At 46.9% G+C, this 16,334-nt stretch overlaps 1 protein-coding gene across 5 annotated transcripts in view; it reads right to left on the reverse strand.

Moving 5' to 3' along the window:
* adgrb1a (adhesion G protein-coupled receptor B1a) overlaps window positions 1-16,334 on the reverse strand; it is a 326,613-nt gene that overhangs the window by 150,809 nt on the left and 159,470 nt on the right. For all 5 annotated transcript variants that reach the window (XM_061673608.1, XM_061673606.1, XM_061673607.1 and 2 more), the window contains one exon: window positions 3,398-3,541. In XM_061673608.1, coding sequence (XP_061529592.1) covers window positions 3,398-3,541 — 144 coding nt within the window. The remainder of the gene's footprint in view (window positions 1-3,397; window positions 3,542-16,334) is intronic.

The following is a 16,334-nucleotide window of genomic DNA, read 5'->3' on the forward strand; positions in this document are numbered from 1 at the left end:
GGGATCACCACCCCAGTCTGCCAATCCAGAGGGCTGTCCCCGATGTCCACACGATGTTGCAGAGCTGTGTAAACCAGGACATCCCCACAGCATCCAGAGCCTTTAAGAACTCTGGGCATATCTCATCCACCCCTGGGGACTTCCGAGGAGGAGCTTCCGAACCACCTCGGTGACCTCAACCCCAGAGATCGGCGAGCCTGCCTCAGAGATCCCATACTCTGCTTCCTCATGGAAAGGCGTGTCAGTAGAATTGAGGAGGGATTCTAAGAATTCTCCCCACCGACTCACAACGTCCCGAGTCGAGGTCAGCAGCGCCCCATCCCCACTATATACATTGTCCCCCGCCTCCCCCAGAATGTGAGCGACGTTCTGTGGAAGGTGGGAGTTGAAACTCCTTCTAACAGGGGATTCTGCCAGATGTTCCCAGCAGACCCTCACAATATGTTTGGACCGGCATCTTCCCAAACCATCAGAGCCAACACACCACCAGGTGGTGATGAGTTGACAGCTCCGGCCCTCTCTTCACCCGAGTGTCCAAGACATGCGGCCGCAAGTCCGATGACTGCGGACTAGGGTGTCCCGGTGCCAAGTGCATACATGGACACCCTTATACTTGAACATGTTGTTCGTTATGGACAATCCGTGATCGGCACAGAAGTCAAATAACAGAACTCTGCTTGGGCTCTAATCGGGGGGAGTTCCTCCCAATCACGCCCTTCCAGGTCCCAGTGTCATTGCCCATGTGAGCATTGAAGTCCCCAGCAGAACGATGGAGTCCCCAGCGGGAGCGCTCTCCAGCACCAACTCTAAAGATTCCAAAAAAGGGTGGGCACTCTGAACTGCTGTTTGGTGCATAGGCACAAAAAACAGTCAGGACCCACACACCCACCCGAAGGCGGAGGGAGGCTAGCCTCTTGTCCACCGGGGTGAACCCCAATGTACAGGTGCCAAGCAAGGGGGCAATAAGTATACCCACACCTGCTCGGCGCCTCTCACCGTGGGCAACTCCAGAGTGGAAGAGAGTCCAACCACTCTCGAGAGGACTGGTACCAGAGCCCAAGCTATGTGTGGAGTCGAGCCCGGCAATGTCTCGTCGGAACTTCTCGACCTCACACACCAGCTCGGGCTCCTTCTCTGCCAGAGAGGTGACGTTTCACAAGCCAGCTTCTGTAGCCGGTGATCGGACCGCCAAGGTCCCTGCCTTCGGGACTGCCCAGCTCACACTGCACCCAACCCCTATGGCCCCTCCTGCAGTTGCTGAGTCCATGGGAAGGGGGACCCATGTTACCCTTTCGGGCTGTGCCCGGCCGGGCCCCATTGGTGCAGACCCAGCCTCCAGTCGCTCCCCTTCGAACCCCACCCCCAGGTCTGGCAAACTGATGCTCATTTATGTTAATCCTTATAAGGGTTCATTTGAGCTGTGCTTTGTCTGGTCCTTCACCTAGGACCTGTTTGCCACGGGTGACCCTGCCAGTGGCATAAAGCCCCAGACAACTTAGGATCACTGGGACACACAAACCCCTCCACCATGATAAGGTGACGGCTCAAGGGGGTTAAATTATTAGTAGTATAATAAGTAGAGTGTACCAATCCAGGGTTTAGAGTATATTTAACAAACTGAGTTAAACGATAGTAGAACAAGTAGAGTCTACTTATCCAGGGCTTACATTATACAGTACCTAATAAGATGAGTTAAATGAGCAGTTGAATAAGTATACGCTACCCATCTAGATCTACAGTACACTTAACAAACTAAGTTAAATCAATGGGTGGGCAATGATTGTGATTACTTAAGGCAATGGGGTTACCTCAGGCAATGGGTTACCTGAGTTTTTCTCTGCTTATCCAGGTTTAAAATGGTAAATGGTAAATGGACTCCACTTATATAGCACTTTATCTACACTATCACAGTGCCCAGAGTAAATGGAGTGCACTTACCGCTATGTTGCGCTTTATCTACACTATCACAATGCCCAAAGTGTTTAACTATGTTGTGTTGTGCAAGACTGGCTCATGCAGTGATGCAAAGTACATCAACATACATTCCTGGGAATTACAGTCTCTCAGGACCTGAAGTGCGAGATCAACATCAAGTCCATCCTCAAAAAGGCCCAGCAGTACTTCCTGCGGCTTCTGAGGAAGCACGGCCTGCCACAGTAGCTGTTGAGGCAGTTCTACACAGCAGACATCAAATCAGTCCTGTGTTCATCCATCACAGTCTAGTTTGGTGCTACAACAAAAAAGGGCAAGTGCCGACTGCAACGGACAACCAAAACTGCTGAAAAGATTGTCCGTACCCCCCTACCTACCCTTGCACACTGCCAGAAATAAGACAAGAGCATGCAAAATCCTCTTGGACCCTCCACATCCTGGTCACCACCTCTTCCAGCTTCCATCCCTCAGATAGGCGCTATCGATCAATGCAAACTAAAACAACCAGACATTCCAACAGCTTCATCCCTCTTGCCATTAACTTCTTAAACAGTTAACTTCCATTTCCATTGTAACATGCGGCCAATTTTGTCTTGAGATTGAAGTCACATTTCTGTCGGGCCAATTATACATTACTCGTGCACTCACTGTAGTAGTCTCGCCACCCTGCACTACTTGCATATCTGTTGTTGACCAATACTGGCCACTCATGTGCTTGAGAAGTATCTGCTCCATTTGCACAATTGACATTGTCCAAGATTATCGCACTACTAGTCACTTTAAACTGCATAAATTTCTTGAAGTGTCTGTGCCATTTGCACAATGGTCACTGCACTAGACGATTGTTCTATTAGTCATTTCAAACTGCTTTAATTGCCAGAGGACTCACCATCATTTTGCACAATTGTAAAAAAAAAAACACTTATACTGCTAACTTTGTATTGCTCAGTGACTGTGTTTTTATGTTGTTTTGTCTCAAAAGTATTCTTTGTCAATTGACTGTCTGTTGTCGTACTAGAGATACCGGAGACAAATTCCTTGTGTGTTTTTTTTACAAACTTGCCAAATAAAGATGATTCTGATTCTGATAAAAGATATTGTAGCTTATTTAAAGTCCCCACGGTTGCCTTGTCGCGGCCCTCTTCGCCATTCACCCGAACTCAGACCCGTTTTGCCAAATGCGGAAGATGGTTGCACATATACCGGATTGTTATACTATTTTGCTTTGGTTCATCCCTACCTCTGTACTATGCTAGTTACCTATTCTTTGTTTCTTTCTTCCTTTGTTTCTCTCTTTCTTTCTTTCATTCTTTCTTATTCTTTTCCTCCTTTCACTGCGGAGGTGTTCCTGCTCCCAGGACTGAGGACAACAACTTTACCATTCAATTTGCAATAATTATTTTCGTAGTAAAGCACATCAATCAACCACCCTATAAATAGCTTGTATAGTGTGTACAGCACTCACCTGGCTTGCCTGTTAGCAGGATGTGTTTTGGGATAGTGACTCTGTCCTCTGAGTTGCGGGCCCAGTCCACCATGCCCCTCCAGCCCTTCATTGGGAAGCTGATATCTGCGTTACTCAGCATTGGACGCTTGTGAATGCTCAAAACTGTAGCAGAGATGAGAGAAATTATTAATGCATTAATAATACCCTTGACTCAATTAGTCTGGAAGAAACAAACCAGTAAAGAATGCATGAATGAGGACTGCAGAACACTGCAAATAATAGCTCGTTCATATAAATACACTCTGATGTTAACAACACCAAATAAAGCAAATGGAAAGAAATCCAGTTGCTAATGTTCAGCTAGATAGATAGATAAATAAAGAAATATATAGATATGATGTATATATATATTTAAATTGTTTTAAAAGGTAATCAGTCGATTGTTTTGATTTAAGCATTGCCGTTAGTGCACAGCAGTTAGCACTGTCAATATTACTTTCTTCTTTGTCTCTTTTCTCCTTCATTTCCTTTTCTACGCCCCAAATCTAGTCACTCCTTTCCGTAGTGCCCCTAGTGGTTGGACGAGACACCACAGTATGTGTGTGTGTGTGTTGTTTTTCTGTCTCGTGGATGGCAGACGAGGAGGACACGGGCGAGAATGTTTCAGGCTCACGTTTGAGCTACAAAGTGCAGGTTTATTGATTTATTTAGCTCTCTGTGTATTATTAACACTACTGCTAAAATATTTTCCTCATGAAAACCTCACAATACTTTGTTTTAGTCGCTACTATTTAACTGTTTTGAATAGGGATTCTCAAACTGGGTCCAGCTAGGAACTCCTTACAGTAGAGACATTTTTCCAAGGACCACTTCATAATTCTAACACCAATTAAACATCTCTTTTCTTGGAAAACAATGGCTCAACAAGTAAAATCATAGCAGAAATAATATAATGAAAAATATGTTTCTGCTTTCCCCCATTGTTTTATTGCAAAGCAATACAAATCTATCAACTTTTATAAAGCAGACTCATAGTCCATTGGAAAACACATAAAGTACGGTATATAATAAGACATGAAACAATCAGAATCTGAATAATCTTTATTTGTCAAAAGTACGTCAAAAACACACAATGAATTTGTCTCCGGTAGTTGGAGCCGCTCTAGTACGACAATAGACAGCCATTTTGACAATAAATACTTTTGAAACATTAAAACATTAAAACACACTACGGAGAGTCACTGAGCCTCTAGCAATTTAATGGCAAGAGGGAAGAAGCTGTTGGAATGTCTTGTGGTTTTAGTTTGCATAGATCAATTGCACCTACCTGAGGGAAGGAGCTGGAAGAGGTGTGACCAGAATGTGGAGGGTAAAAGAGGAATTTGCATGCTCTTGTCTTAGTTCTGGCAGCGTGCAAGTCCTCAAGGGTGGGTAGGGAGGTATCGACGATTTTTCCGGCAGTCCTGATTGTCCGTTGCAGTCGGAGTTTGTCCTTTTTTTTGGCAGCACCAAACCAGACTGTGATGGATGAACACAGGACTGATTCGATGAATGCTGCACCTGTGGCAGGCCGTGCTTTCTCAGAAGCCGCAGGAAGTACATACTCTGCTGGGCCTTTTTGAGGATCGAGTTGATGTTGGTCTCCCACTTCAGGTCCTGAGGTACTGTAATTCCCAGGAACTTGAAGGTTTCGACGGTTAACACAGGGCAGTTGGACAGCGTGAGTGGCAGCTGTGGTGAAGGTTGCTTCCTGAAGTCGACAATCATCTCTACAGACTTGAGCATGTTCAGTTCCGGGTTGTGTCGGCCGCACCAAAGCTCCAGCTGCTCCACTTAGTGTCGATACGCAGACTCGTCACCGTCTTTGATGAGGCCAATGACGCTGGTGTCATCTGCAAACTTCAGGAGTTTCACAACTGGGTGCATTGAGGTGCAGTCGTTTGTGTAGAGAGAGAGAAAAGCAGAGGAGAGAGGAGACATCCTTGGGGCCCCCCCGATGCTGGTGGTGCGTGTGAATGAGGTGGTGTCTCCCAGCCTCACCCGCTTTGTCCTGCCCATCAGTAAGTTGTAAATCTGGGCGTGCCGCTTTGTTGATCTTTTGTAGTTTGAAGATGCGTCTGACATCCTGTTCATGAACAGTTAACGCAGAAGTCAGAGCTGCGATGGTGGTACAGCTGAGTTGTTGTGGGGTGTAAACGTGTTCTTTCCAAATCTGCAGTAGAAGGTGTTCAAGTCGTCAGCTTGTTCTCTTTTGTTCTCTGCTTGGGGGGATGGTGGCTTGTAGTTGGTTAGCGATTTTAATCCTCGCCAGACCGACTTAAGTAAACTGTTTTTCCTTCTTTTCTGGATAATTTCTCTTTGGAACGTTAATTTCTTTTGTCAGCTGATTTCTAGCACAATTGTACAGGGCTCTGTGCACACTTTGATAGGCATCCTCTTTAGCCCGGCAAAGTTGCTTCAGTTTGGCAGTGAACCGCATCTTGTTGTTATTGAACATGCGAAACGTCTGCGTACATTTGTACATCTGGAAAATACTTATATTTTAATGACCATAATAATTTTTTACCCAATTCCCTTACAAGAACACAACAAGCATCCACAAAATTTCATCTACACTGTGCAGTATTCAGGTATTCATTTAACAGTCACGCTGGACGAATTTTTGTCTAAAAAGTTCCTGAATCGATTTCCAGCCAATGAATCGTTACAGGTCGTATCGTTCTAAATTAATCAATATCATCCTTGAATCAAATCGGCAAACACGAAAATCGTTGCTAAAACGAATCGTTACACCGCAAATAGATTGATAGCTAGATCGATAGCTTTAACTTTCGAGTTCAGGGCCCAGTGCCCCAACAGATCCAACATATGACACTGTTTGTCTTCCCATATATGGATTTTATGTGCAATGCAGAACAGTGATTTATTTGTGATATCAATAAATATTAAGAACTATTTTCATAGGAGCGGCACGGTGGACGACGGGTTAGCACATCTGCCTCACAGTTCTGAGGACTGGGGGTTCAAATTCGGACCCCGCCTGTGGGGAGTTTGCATGTTCTTCCCGTGCCTCCGTGGGTTTTCGCCTGGGTACTCTGGTTTCCTCCCACATCCCCAAAACATGCATGATAGGTTAATTGAAGACTAAGTGTCCGGCGTCTCAGGAGGGGGAAGCAGTGGACCATCAACACTGTGTATATTGGGGATGGGGTGCTGCTGACCTCGACTCGGGATGTTGTGAGTCGGTGGGGAGAATACTTTGAAGACCTCCTCAATTCCACCGACACACCTTCCCATGAGGGAGCAGATTTTGGGTTCTCTGAGGCAGGCTCTACTACCTCTGGGGTTGAATTCACCGAGGTGGTTAAAAATATCCTCGGTGGCAAGGCCCCGGGGGTCAATGAGATTCGCCCGGAGTTCCTCAAGGCTCTGGATGTTGTAGGGCTGTCCTGGTTAACACGCCTCTGCAACATCGCGTGGACATCGGGGACAATGCCTTTGGATTGGCAGACCTCAGCCTCCCTGGTAAGGTCTATTCAGGGGTGCTGGAGAGAAGGGTCCATCGGGAAGTTGAATCTCAGATTCAGGAGGAGCAGTGTGGTTTTCGTCCTGGCCGTGGAATAGTGGACCAGCTCTACACCCTTGGCAGGGTCCTCGAGGATGCATGGGAGTTCGCCCAACCACTCTACATGTGTTTTGTGGACTTGGAGAAGGCATACGACCGTGTCCCTCGGGGGGCCCTGTGGGGGGTCCTTCGGAGTATGGGGTACCGAAACCCCTGATACGGGCTGTTCGGTCCCTGTACGACCGGAGTCAGAGTTTGGTCCGCATATCCTGGCAGTAAGTCAGTCCGGTGAGTGTTGGACTCCGCCAAGGCTGCCCTTTGTCGCCGATTCTGTTCATAACTTTTATGGACAGAATTTCTAGGCGCAGCCCAGGCGTAGAGGGGGTCCGGTTTGGTGGCCTCAGTATTGCTTCTCTGCTTTTTGCTGATGATGTGGTTCTGTTGGCTTCATCAAGCCGTGACCTCCAATTCTCACTGGAGCAGTTTGCAACCGAGTGTGAAGCGGCTGGGATGAGAATCAGCACCTCCAAATCAGAGAGCATGGTCCTCAGTCGGAAAAGGGTGGCGTGCCCTCTCCAGGTCGGGGATGAGATCCTCCCCCAAGTGGAGGAGTTCAAGTATCTTGAGGTCTTGTTGACGAGTGAGGGAAGAATGGAACGGGAGATCGACAGGCGGACCGGTGCAGCATCTGCAGTGATGCAGACTTTGTATCGATCCGTTGTGGTGAAGAAGGAGCTAAACCGAAAGGCAAAGCTCTCGATTTACCGGTCGTTCTACGTTCCTACCCTCACCTAAGGTCACGAGCTGTGGGTCGTGACTGAAAGAACAAGATCCCGGATACAAGCGGCCGCAATAGGTTTCCTCCGCAGGGTGTCCAGACTCTCCCTTAAAGATAGGGTGAGAAGCTCGGTAATCCGGAAGGATCTCAGAGTAGAGCCGCTGCTCCTCCACAACGAGAGGAGCCAGATGAGGTGGCTGGGGTATCTGATTGGGATGCCTCCCGGACCCCTCAGATGACCCAGGACACGCTGGAAAGACTACATCCTTCGGCTGGCCTGGGAACGCCTTGGGATCCCCCCGGAAGAGCTGGATGAAGTGGCTGGGGAGAGGGATGTCTTGGCGTCCATGCTAAAGCTACTGCCCCCGCGACCCGACCTCGGATAAGCAGTAGAAAATGAATGGATGGATGGATGGACTCTAAAATTATAGGTTAATTTTCTCATATGACGTAGCAGAGATGATATACTATTTCATTTCTGGTCTTTGTACGGCTGTCCAGCATTGCATATAACAGTATTTTCCACTATAAACACGTACTAATTTTCCTGGTACTTTGCTGTTCAAAGTTGGAGAAAATCCACTTTAACGCAGTTCCAGTCTGACCAAATGTGGCCAGTGTACTGTACCACCCAATCACTTTATTTACTTTGGTGTTTTGCAAAGTCATGTGATAGGTTAGCGAGTAGCATGATGTTTCCATCTGTCTTATTCTCTGTCCATCCTTCGTGAACCGTGACAATAACGATACTTGTCTAAAAGTGTAGTTTTTTCACCGTCATGGAGGCGATAAGTATCTATTTGTGCGGCGTTGTATTCAGGTGCACGTTCGCCTCGTCGGCCTCTGTGGCTCAGCGTCATATTTAGCTGCGCTAGCTGTAGCTTGTAGGGAGCTTGAGCCACTGTCTCAAAATGGCATGCAACAAGCATTCTACCCCCAAACAGCGGAAAGCAGCAAGGTTGGGGGAGTGACATTAAGGACGCTCCGTTGGGGCGAGTAGCCGCTAGCATGATGACAGAAAAGCCACGCGGTTTCCATAATTTATCGCGACATGCAAATTTGAATGATTACAGTAAAAAAGACGTTCATCTTTGTTATTAATGTATGTTTATGTTACTTTGTTTATGTTACTTTGTTGAATGCGTGTGTCATTTGTGACATTTATGCTTATTTCAAATTTATGAAGTGTACACACTCGCGCACGCCGGCCGTCAGTGTGTTCAACATGTGATATGTAATGTATGTGACATGTTTATTTGGTCCGTCTTTCGGTTCTTTTATGGGCCTTGAGTTTCAGTTCTTTCCATTGATTTTCGATTGGACTCAAGTCAGGTGATTGGCTGGGCCATTCTAGCAGCTTTATTTTTTTTTTTTTGTGGAAACCAATTGAGAGTTTCCTTGGCAGTATGTTTCGGATAATTATCCTGGTGCAATGTCCACCCTTGTTTAATTTTCATATCCTCATAGATGGCAGCAGATTTTTGTTAAGAATGTCTCGGTACATTTGACCACTCATCCTTCCCTCAATAATGTGAAGTTTACCAGTACCATTTTCTGAAAAGCAGCCCCACACCATCATGTTCCCACCTCCACTGTTGGTATGATGATTTAAGGTGACGTGCAGTGCCACTTGACCCCCAAATGTGGTTTGCATTAGGGCATCCAAAGAGTTCAATTTTGCTCTCATCACACCAGACTATATTCTCCCAGTATTTAACTGGCTTGTCCAAATGTTGGTCAGCAAACTTTAAACGAGCTTTTTACATTCTTTTTTTTCAGTAATGGGGTCTTGCGTGATGAGTGTGTATACAGGCCATGGCGGCGGAGTGCATTACTCACTGTTCTCATTGCGAAAACAGTACCTGCTAATTCCAGGTCTATTTGAAGCTCTCCATTGGTGATCCTTGGCTCTTCTGATTATTCTTTGCAGTCCTCTGACAGAAATCTTGTGAGGAGCAACTGATCAAGGCAAATTTATGGTGGTATAATGGGCTTTCCACTTACGTATTATGGCCCCAACTGTGCTCACTTGAACATTCAGAAGCTTAGATATGTGCCTGTAACCAATGCCATCATTATTTTTTCCAACAATTACTTTGCGATGGTCTTGAGACAGCTATTTGCATGTAACCATCATGAGATGTGTCTTGACTCACAGCCTTGGCAATGAGACCTTTTTGTAGGCCATCAAGTAGGACTCAACCAGCTGATATTCATTTGCACTCACAAGGGGCATTCACATGAGCTGCAAAATGTGTATTACAGCTGGTATAAAAGTGCATCACATTAGCTGTAGGGCGTAATAAATAAAATATGGTACCCATGTGGTACGTTGAGCTATATGGTCAGGGACAAGTTGAGACTATGTTACGATCACACTGTATTATGATGCCCAATTCAGATATTTGTGTTAAATTAAATCTTTTTATGTCATCGTTCACATTACAAAAACAAATGTGACTTCGAATGTGTCCGTGAAGCGCATGCATGGGCACAAAACACGACATCACGTGGCGCAGTAGTATTTATGGAAGTAAATATGGCCCCTCGTCCTGACGCATTTGTGACAATTTCAAGGATTTTGTGCTTGAACTGAACTATCCCCGGATTTACTGTATTTATCAGTTGTAAAGCATCTTCTTTTTATCTCATTTGTCCACCATTGCTTTTTGCGCCTGTCTGTTTCGTCGAACAATTGTGTTGTTTGTTGCCTTTTTATGATGTATAGGTCAGATGAGTGCGACCTGAGCGTCCAGACTGCAGTCGGACTGGATACATATTTGATTCATATCTACATATGAAAGAAGCCTGGGTCGGATTTGAAAAAGAAAAAGGAAAAAAAAAAAGAAATAAATCGGAATTGTACTGTTCACATTGACATGAAAAAAAAAATAGATATATGTCACATCTGGGCAAAACAATCGGAATTGACCTGGACAACCTGCCCTGTTTATCCGCACAAAACGAACAGGGGTTCAGCCCCCACTGAAGTCCTTAACAGAGCAGCCAAGGAAGTGAGCGAGGGCAAGTATGTTTGTATTCTTCTGCAACCGAGACAAGTAGAATGTAGAGTAAGGTGGGGAGGTTAGGAAATGGATGGAGAGAAGGGCCGAATAGATGCAAGGAACGCGTATTTACACGCACGCCCACACCCACACATGCGCACACACACACACACACGCACACACACACATACATACACACACACACACACACATACATACACACACACAGGCGGACCTCTGCTACACGACGCGTTGTGGGCGGTCATGTAGGCTATAAGGCTCCGGGTCCAGACCCAGAAGCAGTCCCATATGGACCCACATGGACGCCCACCATAGCAAAAAGAGTAAGGTTATGTATGATTCAAGACATAAAGGGCGCTTTTATTTTAAGCAGCACAGCATTACAAGCTTTACGGTAGTGACGAACCATACCGACCAATTAGATACGAGTTCAGCCCCCCCCCCCCACCCGTCAGCTAATCAAATCATCATCTCAGGTGGTAATCACTGATAGTGCGCAGCCCAGACAGTCGAAAAGAACTGTATCAAGGGAGAGAGAAAGAGACTCGGCGTGGAAGTTGAGTTAAAGATGGAGAAATGCCATCATGAAACAAGATCTAAAAGTTTTGAACAAACATAACTTCTAAAATGGGCAGCACTGTGGCCGACTGGTTAGAGCGTCAGCCTCACAGTTCTGAGGAGCGGGGTTCAATCCTCGGTCCCGCCTATGTGGAGTTTGCATGTTCTCCCCATGCCTGCATGGGTTTTCTCCGGGCACTCCGGTTTCCTCCCACATCCCAAAAACATTGGAGACTCTAAATTGCCCGTAGGTGTGAATGTGAGTGCGAATGGTTGTTTGTTTGTATGTGCCCTGCGATTGGCTGGCAACCAGTTCAGGGTGTGCCCCTCCTCCTGCCCGATGACAGCTGGGATAGGCTCCAGCACGCCCGCGACCCTAGTGAGGAGAAGCGGCTCAGATAGATGGATGGTACACACTGAACTGGTTTCCATCCAATTGCAGGGCACATAGAAACAAACAACCATTTGCACTCACATTCACACCTATGGGCAATTTAGAGCTTGTCAATTAACCTACATGCAAACTCCACACGGGATTGAACCCCGGACCTCAGAACTGTGAGGCAGACGCTCTAAACAATCAGAGCATGAACATCAATAAAATAAAAATAAAAGTTATGAACAGAATTGGTGACAAAGGGCAGCCTTGGTGGAGTCCAACCCTCACCTGAAACGAGTCCGACTTACTGCTGGCAACCCGGCCCAAACTCTGACACTGGTCGTACAGGGACCGAAGAGAAGAAGGTTCGGCACCCCATACTCCCGAAGCACTCCCAACAGGACTGCCCGAGGGACACGGTCAAATGCCTTCTCCAAGTCCACAAAACACATGTAGAATGGTTGGGCGAACTTCCATGCACCCTCGAGGACCCTGCCGAGGGTGTAAGGCTGGTCCACTGTTCCACGGCCAGGACGAAAACCACACTGCTCCTCCTGAATCTGAGATTTGACTTCCCAACGGAACCTCCTCTCCAGCACCCCTAAACATACCTTACCAGGGAGGCTGAGGAGTGTGATCCCCTGTAGTTGGAACACACCCTCCAGGGGACTTTTTAAAAGGGGGACCACCACCCCAGTCTGCCAATCCAGAGGCACTGTCCCCGATGTCCACGCGATTTTGCAGAGGCGGGTCAACCAGGACAGCCCCACAACATGCAGAGCCTTTAGGAACTCCGGGAGAATCTCATCCACCCCCGGGGCCTTGCCACCGAGGAGCCTTTTAACCACCTCGGTGACCTCAACCCCAGAGATAGGAGAGTCCCGCCTCAGAGACCCCAGACTCTGCTTCCTCATGGGAAGTCGTGTCGTTGGAATTGAGGAGGTCTTCAAAGTATTCTCCCCACAGACTCACAACGTCCTGAGTCGAGGTCAGCAGTGTCCCATCCCCACTATACACAGTGTTGATGGTGCACTGCTTCTCCCTCCTGAGACGCCAGATGTGGACCAGAATTTTCTCGAAGCCATTCGGAATTGTTCTCCATGGCCTCACCGTGTTTTTACCTCAGCAACCCCCAAAGCTGCATTCCGCTTGGCCAGCCGGAACCCATCAGCTGCCTCAGGCGTCCCACAGGCCAAAAAGGCCCTGATAGGACTCCTTCTTCAGCTTGACGGCATCCTTTACCGCTGATGTCCACCAACGGGTTTGGGGATTGCCGCCACGACAGACACCGACTACCTTACGACCACAGCTCCGGTCGGCCGCCTCTGCAATGGAGGCGCGGAACATGGTCCACTCGGAGATGTGGTTGGTCCCCCGAGATGTGGTTGAAGTTCTGCCGGAGGTTGATGTGGAGGCGAGTCCAACTATATCTCGTCGGAACATCTCAACCTCACACACCAGCTCGGGCTCCTTCTCTGCCAGAGGTGACATTCCACGTCCCTAGAGCCAGCTTCTGTAGCCAGCTTCTGGATTGGATCGCCAGGGTCCCCGCCTTTTGGTCCCCGCCAGGGTCCCTGCCTTTGGTCACCCATACACCGTTTTGGGCCAAATTGCACCTGACAAAATGGTTCTCGGTTGTTGACCTCTCAAATGCTTTTTTTTCAGTACCGTTTCAAAAAGATTCCCAATTCTGATTTGCTTTTACTTTTGACGGGAAAAACTACACATGGACACGCTTATGCCAGGGGCTGACGTACAGCCCCATTCTCTTTTGTGAGGCACTCGCCCGCAGTCTTGAACCTTTGACACTCACACCTGGCACAGCTTTACTAGAGTGTTTCGATGACGTGTTGATTGCCGCACCCACCAAAGAACAATGTGAGACTGATACAGTCGCTTTGCTAAAACACTTGCATCAGAAGGTCACAAGGCATCATTGTCAAAATTGCAGTTTGTGTCACAAAGGGTTAGGTTTTTGGGACACGTCTTCACTCCTCATGGAAAAACACTTTCTCTTGCCCGTGTGCAGCCTATTGTCGACACACCCAGACCACTCACGAAGAAACATATTTTTGGGGGTTAATGTGCTCTTACTGTGGAGATTTCATCCCAAATTATTCTCATTATGAGTCTGCTGTGCGCTCTCTCACCCTGGACAAGTCACTCACTTCCTCATCACATGTCAAATGGACACCTGAGGCTACCACTGGCTTTGAACACCTCAAGTGTGCTTTGCAGTCCTACCCCACTCTTGGGCTTCCAGATTCATCCAAGCCCTTTGTTCAGTTTGAGGACGAACGGCATGGCAACATGACATCTGTGTTACGTCAGCGCCATGGCGACCGTCTCCGCCAAGTGGGGTATTTCTCTCGTCAACTTGATCCGATGGCGCGGGGTCTTCCTGCGTGCCTCTGTGCGGTGGCAGCCTGTGATCAGGCTGTACTTGCTACACATGATTATGTGGGGTACGCCTCCCTCACTGTGTAAATTCAATCTTGCAGGAGTAAGGTAATGACAAAAATGTACAGATTTATATTGAAGATATCAATATAATATAAATTACATATGAAGAATCTTCAATTTATTTCTTAGTATATACATGTTTTGCATTTTTATAATAGGTAGATCATTTTGACTTGGTCATTTTATAAGTAGCTCACATGCTGAAAAAGTGTGAGCACCCCTGATCTACACAGACTCCCGTTATGCCTTTGTCGTGGTCCATGACTTTGGCGCCATCTGGCGCCACCGCAAATTTTTTAAATCTGACGGCAAACATATTCTTCACCATGACAAGGTTGCAGCTCTTCTTGATGCCATTCTTCTACCTTCTGCCATCGCGATCTGCAAATGTACGGCACACACCAACATCTCTGACCCTGTCTCTCAAGGGAATGCAAGTGCAGATCCCGTCGCCAAGGCTGCATCGCGCCTACCTCCTCCATCATTCCACCTCTCCTCTTCCCTCTCCGCTGCTCACACACCCCCTCCCTTCCTCACGCTGACCTTCACTCACTGTCTACTCCCACTGAGCGCGCTTTGTGCGACAGTGCAGGGCAACCTATGATGACGGCGTGTGGATGGGCCCTGGTCTCCCTCGGCGTCTCTTCTTTTGTTATGCTAAAATGACACACGGGTTAGACCGTTTTAGACCATGCACCCCTACTGTTTTGCCTAGGCTTTACACGATCAGGATTTCTGGACCGATCCGATCAAAAGATGGAGCAATGTGTCTGTTTACATGACTTGTTTATTTATTGTATATGCTTGTGTATATTGTGTATACTTGAGTATCTTCAAACGTATTCTTTATGATTTTAGACAAAAGTTAAAACATCAATGACCTCTACGGTGCATTCAAGGATTGGCCACTGACATGGCCACTGACATAAATTTAGGTCAAATCACCATTACATCAACATAACAAAAATTATTTAATTACTGTAATTAAATTACTTTAATAAATACTGTTAATGACATGCTTACTCTAACTTTCTCACTGTCTCGGCTATATGGATGGGTGTTGTCCAGAGTTTACGTCCGTTTGGCTTCTCCTTTGGTTTTTCTTTGGTTTTTTTGGGGGGTTTTTTCACGCTGCGTTGCTTGAACGTGGCATGCTCCTCCTTTTGTACATACTTCAGGTGCCCGATCAAATTTGTTGTGTTGAACCATTTAGATGACGTTCCCCATGACGTACTTCAGTTGTGCACAGACTGCAAATTGTGTGTTGTTTGTCTGAGGGACCGCAAAATAGTCCCACACCGACGACGTGTTTTTTCACCAACAACATTGAAAAAAACTTCAGATAGACGCTGTCAGATAGTTACAGTACTACGCCACAAGATACGGAACAAGGCTAAAAACAAACTTTGGATTCATACGCGACAGCGACGCGGAGTAAATGTCTTGTGCAGAGCCGATCGATGATGTCATTGATTGGATCGGCGAATTATGACATGAAAGCCGATCGGCCAATCAGCATAAAATGCATAAAATGCAATCAGGCCGATCAGATCGGTGTAAAGTCTAGTTTTGACAGACCACTCATACATTATCTCTGCCACATCCTGTTCCCGTTGTCGCAGACAGGCCCAATTTAAAGAACACAATCCTGTTTGGGGCACAGACGTCCCCACCGATCACAAGGTTCGGAGTACAGGTACCAAGGTATTATACTCACTATTTCCTCAAATTGGGGTGGGCAAATTGATGTTACGATATGAAACTCTAAGTTATCGTTTTTATAGTTTTGTTAACACTACCCTGACCATTCTTCAGGCTTCACGTGTGGAAATTCGTGAAGTAGCCCTCCAAAACCGCATGGCACTTGATCTGCTATTGGCTTCTCAGGGCGGTATTTGTAGCCTCTAGAACCAAACCTGTTACACATACATTCCTGACAATGCTGGCGATAGAGGCGCCATAACCATCCATCCATCCATCCATTTTCTGAGCCACTTCTCCTCACTAGGGTCGAGGGGGTGCTGGAGCCTATCCCAGATGTCATCGGGCAGGAGGCGGGGTACACCCTGAACTGGTTGCCAGCCAATCGCAGGGCACATAGAAACAAACAACCATTCGCACTCACAGTCACACCTACGGGCAATTTTTAGAGTCTCCAATCAATGCATGTTTTTGGGATGTGGGAG

This window comes from Phycodurus eques, chromosome 4 (genome assembly GCF_024500275.1).
Source record: "Phycodurus eques isolate BA_2022a chromosome 4, UOR_Pequ_1.1, whole genome shotgun sequence".
NCBI lineage: Eukaryota > Metazoa > Chordata > Actinopteri > Syngnathiformes > Syngnathidae > Phycodurus > Phycodurus eques.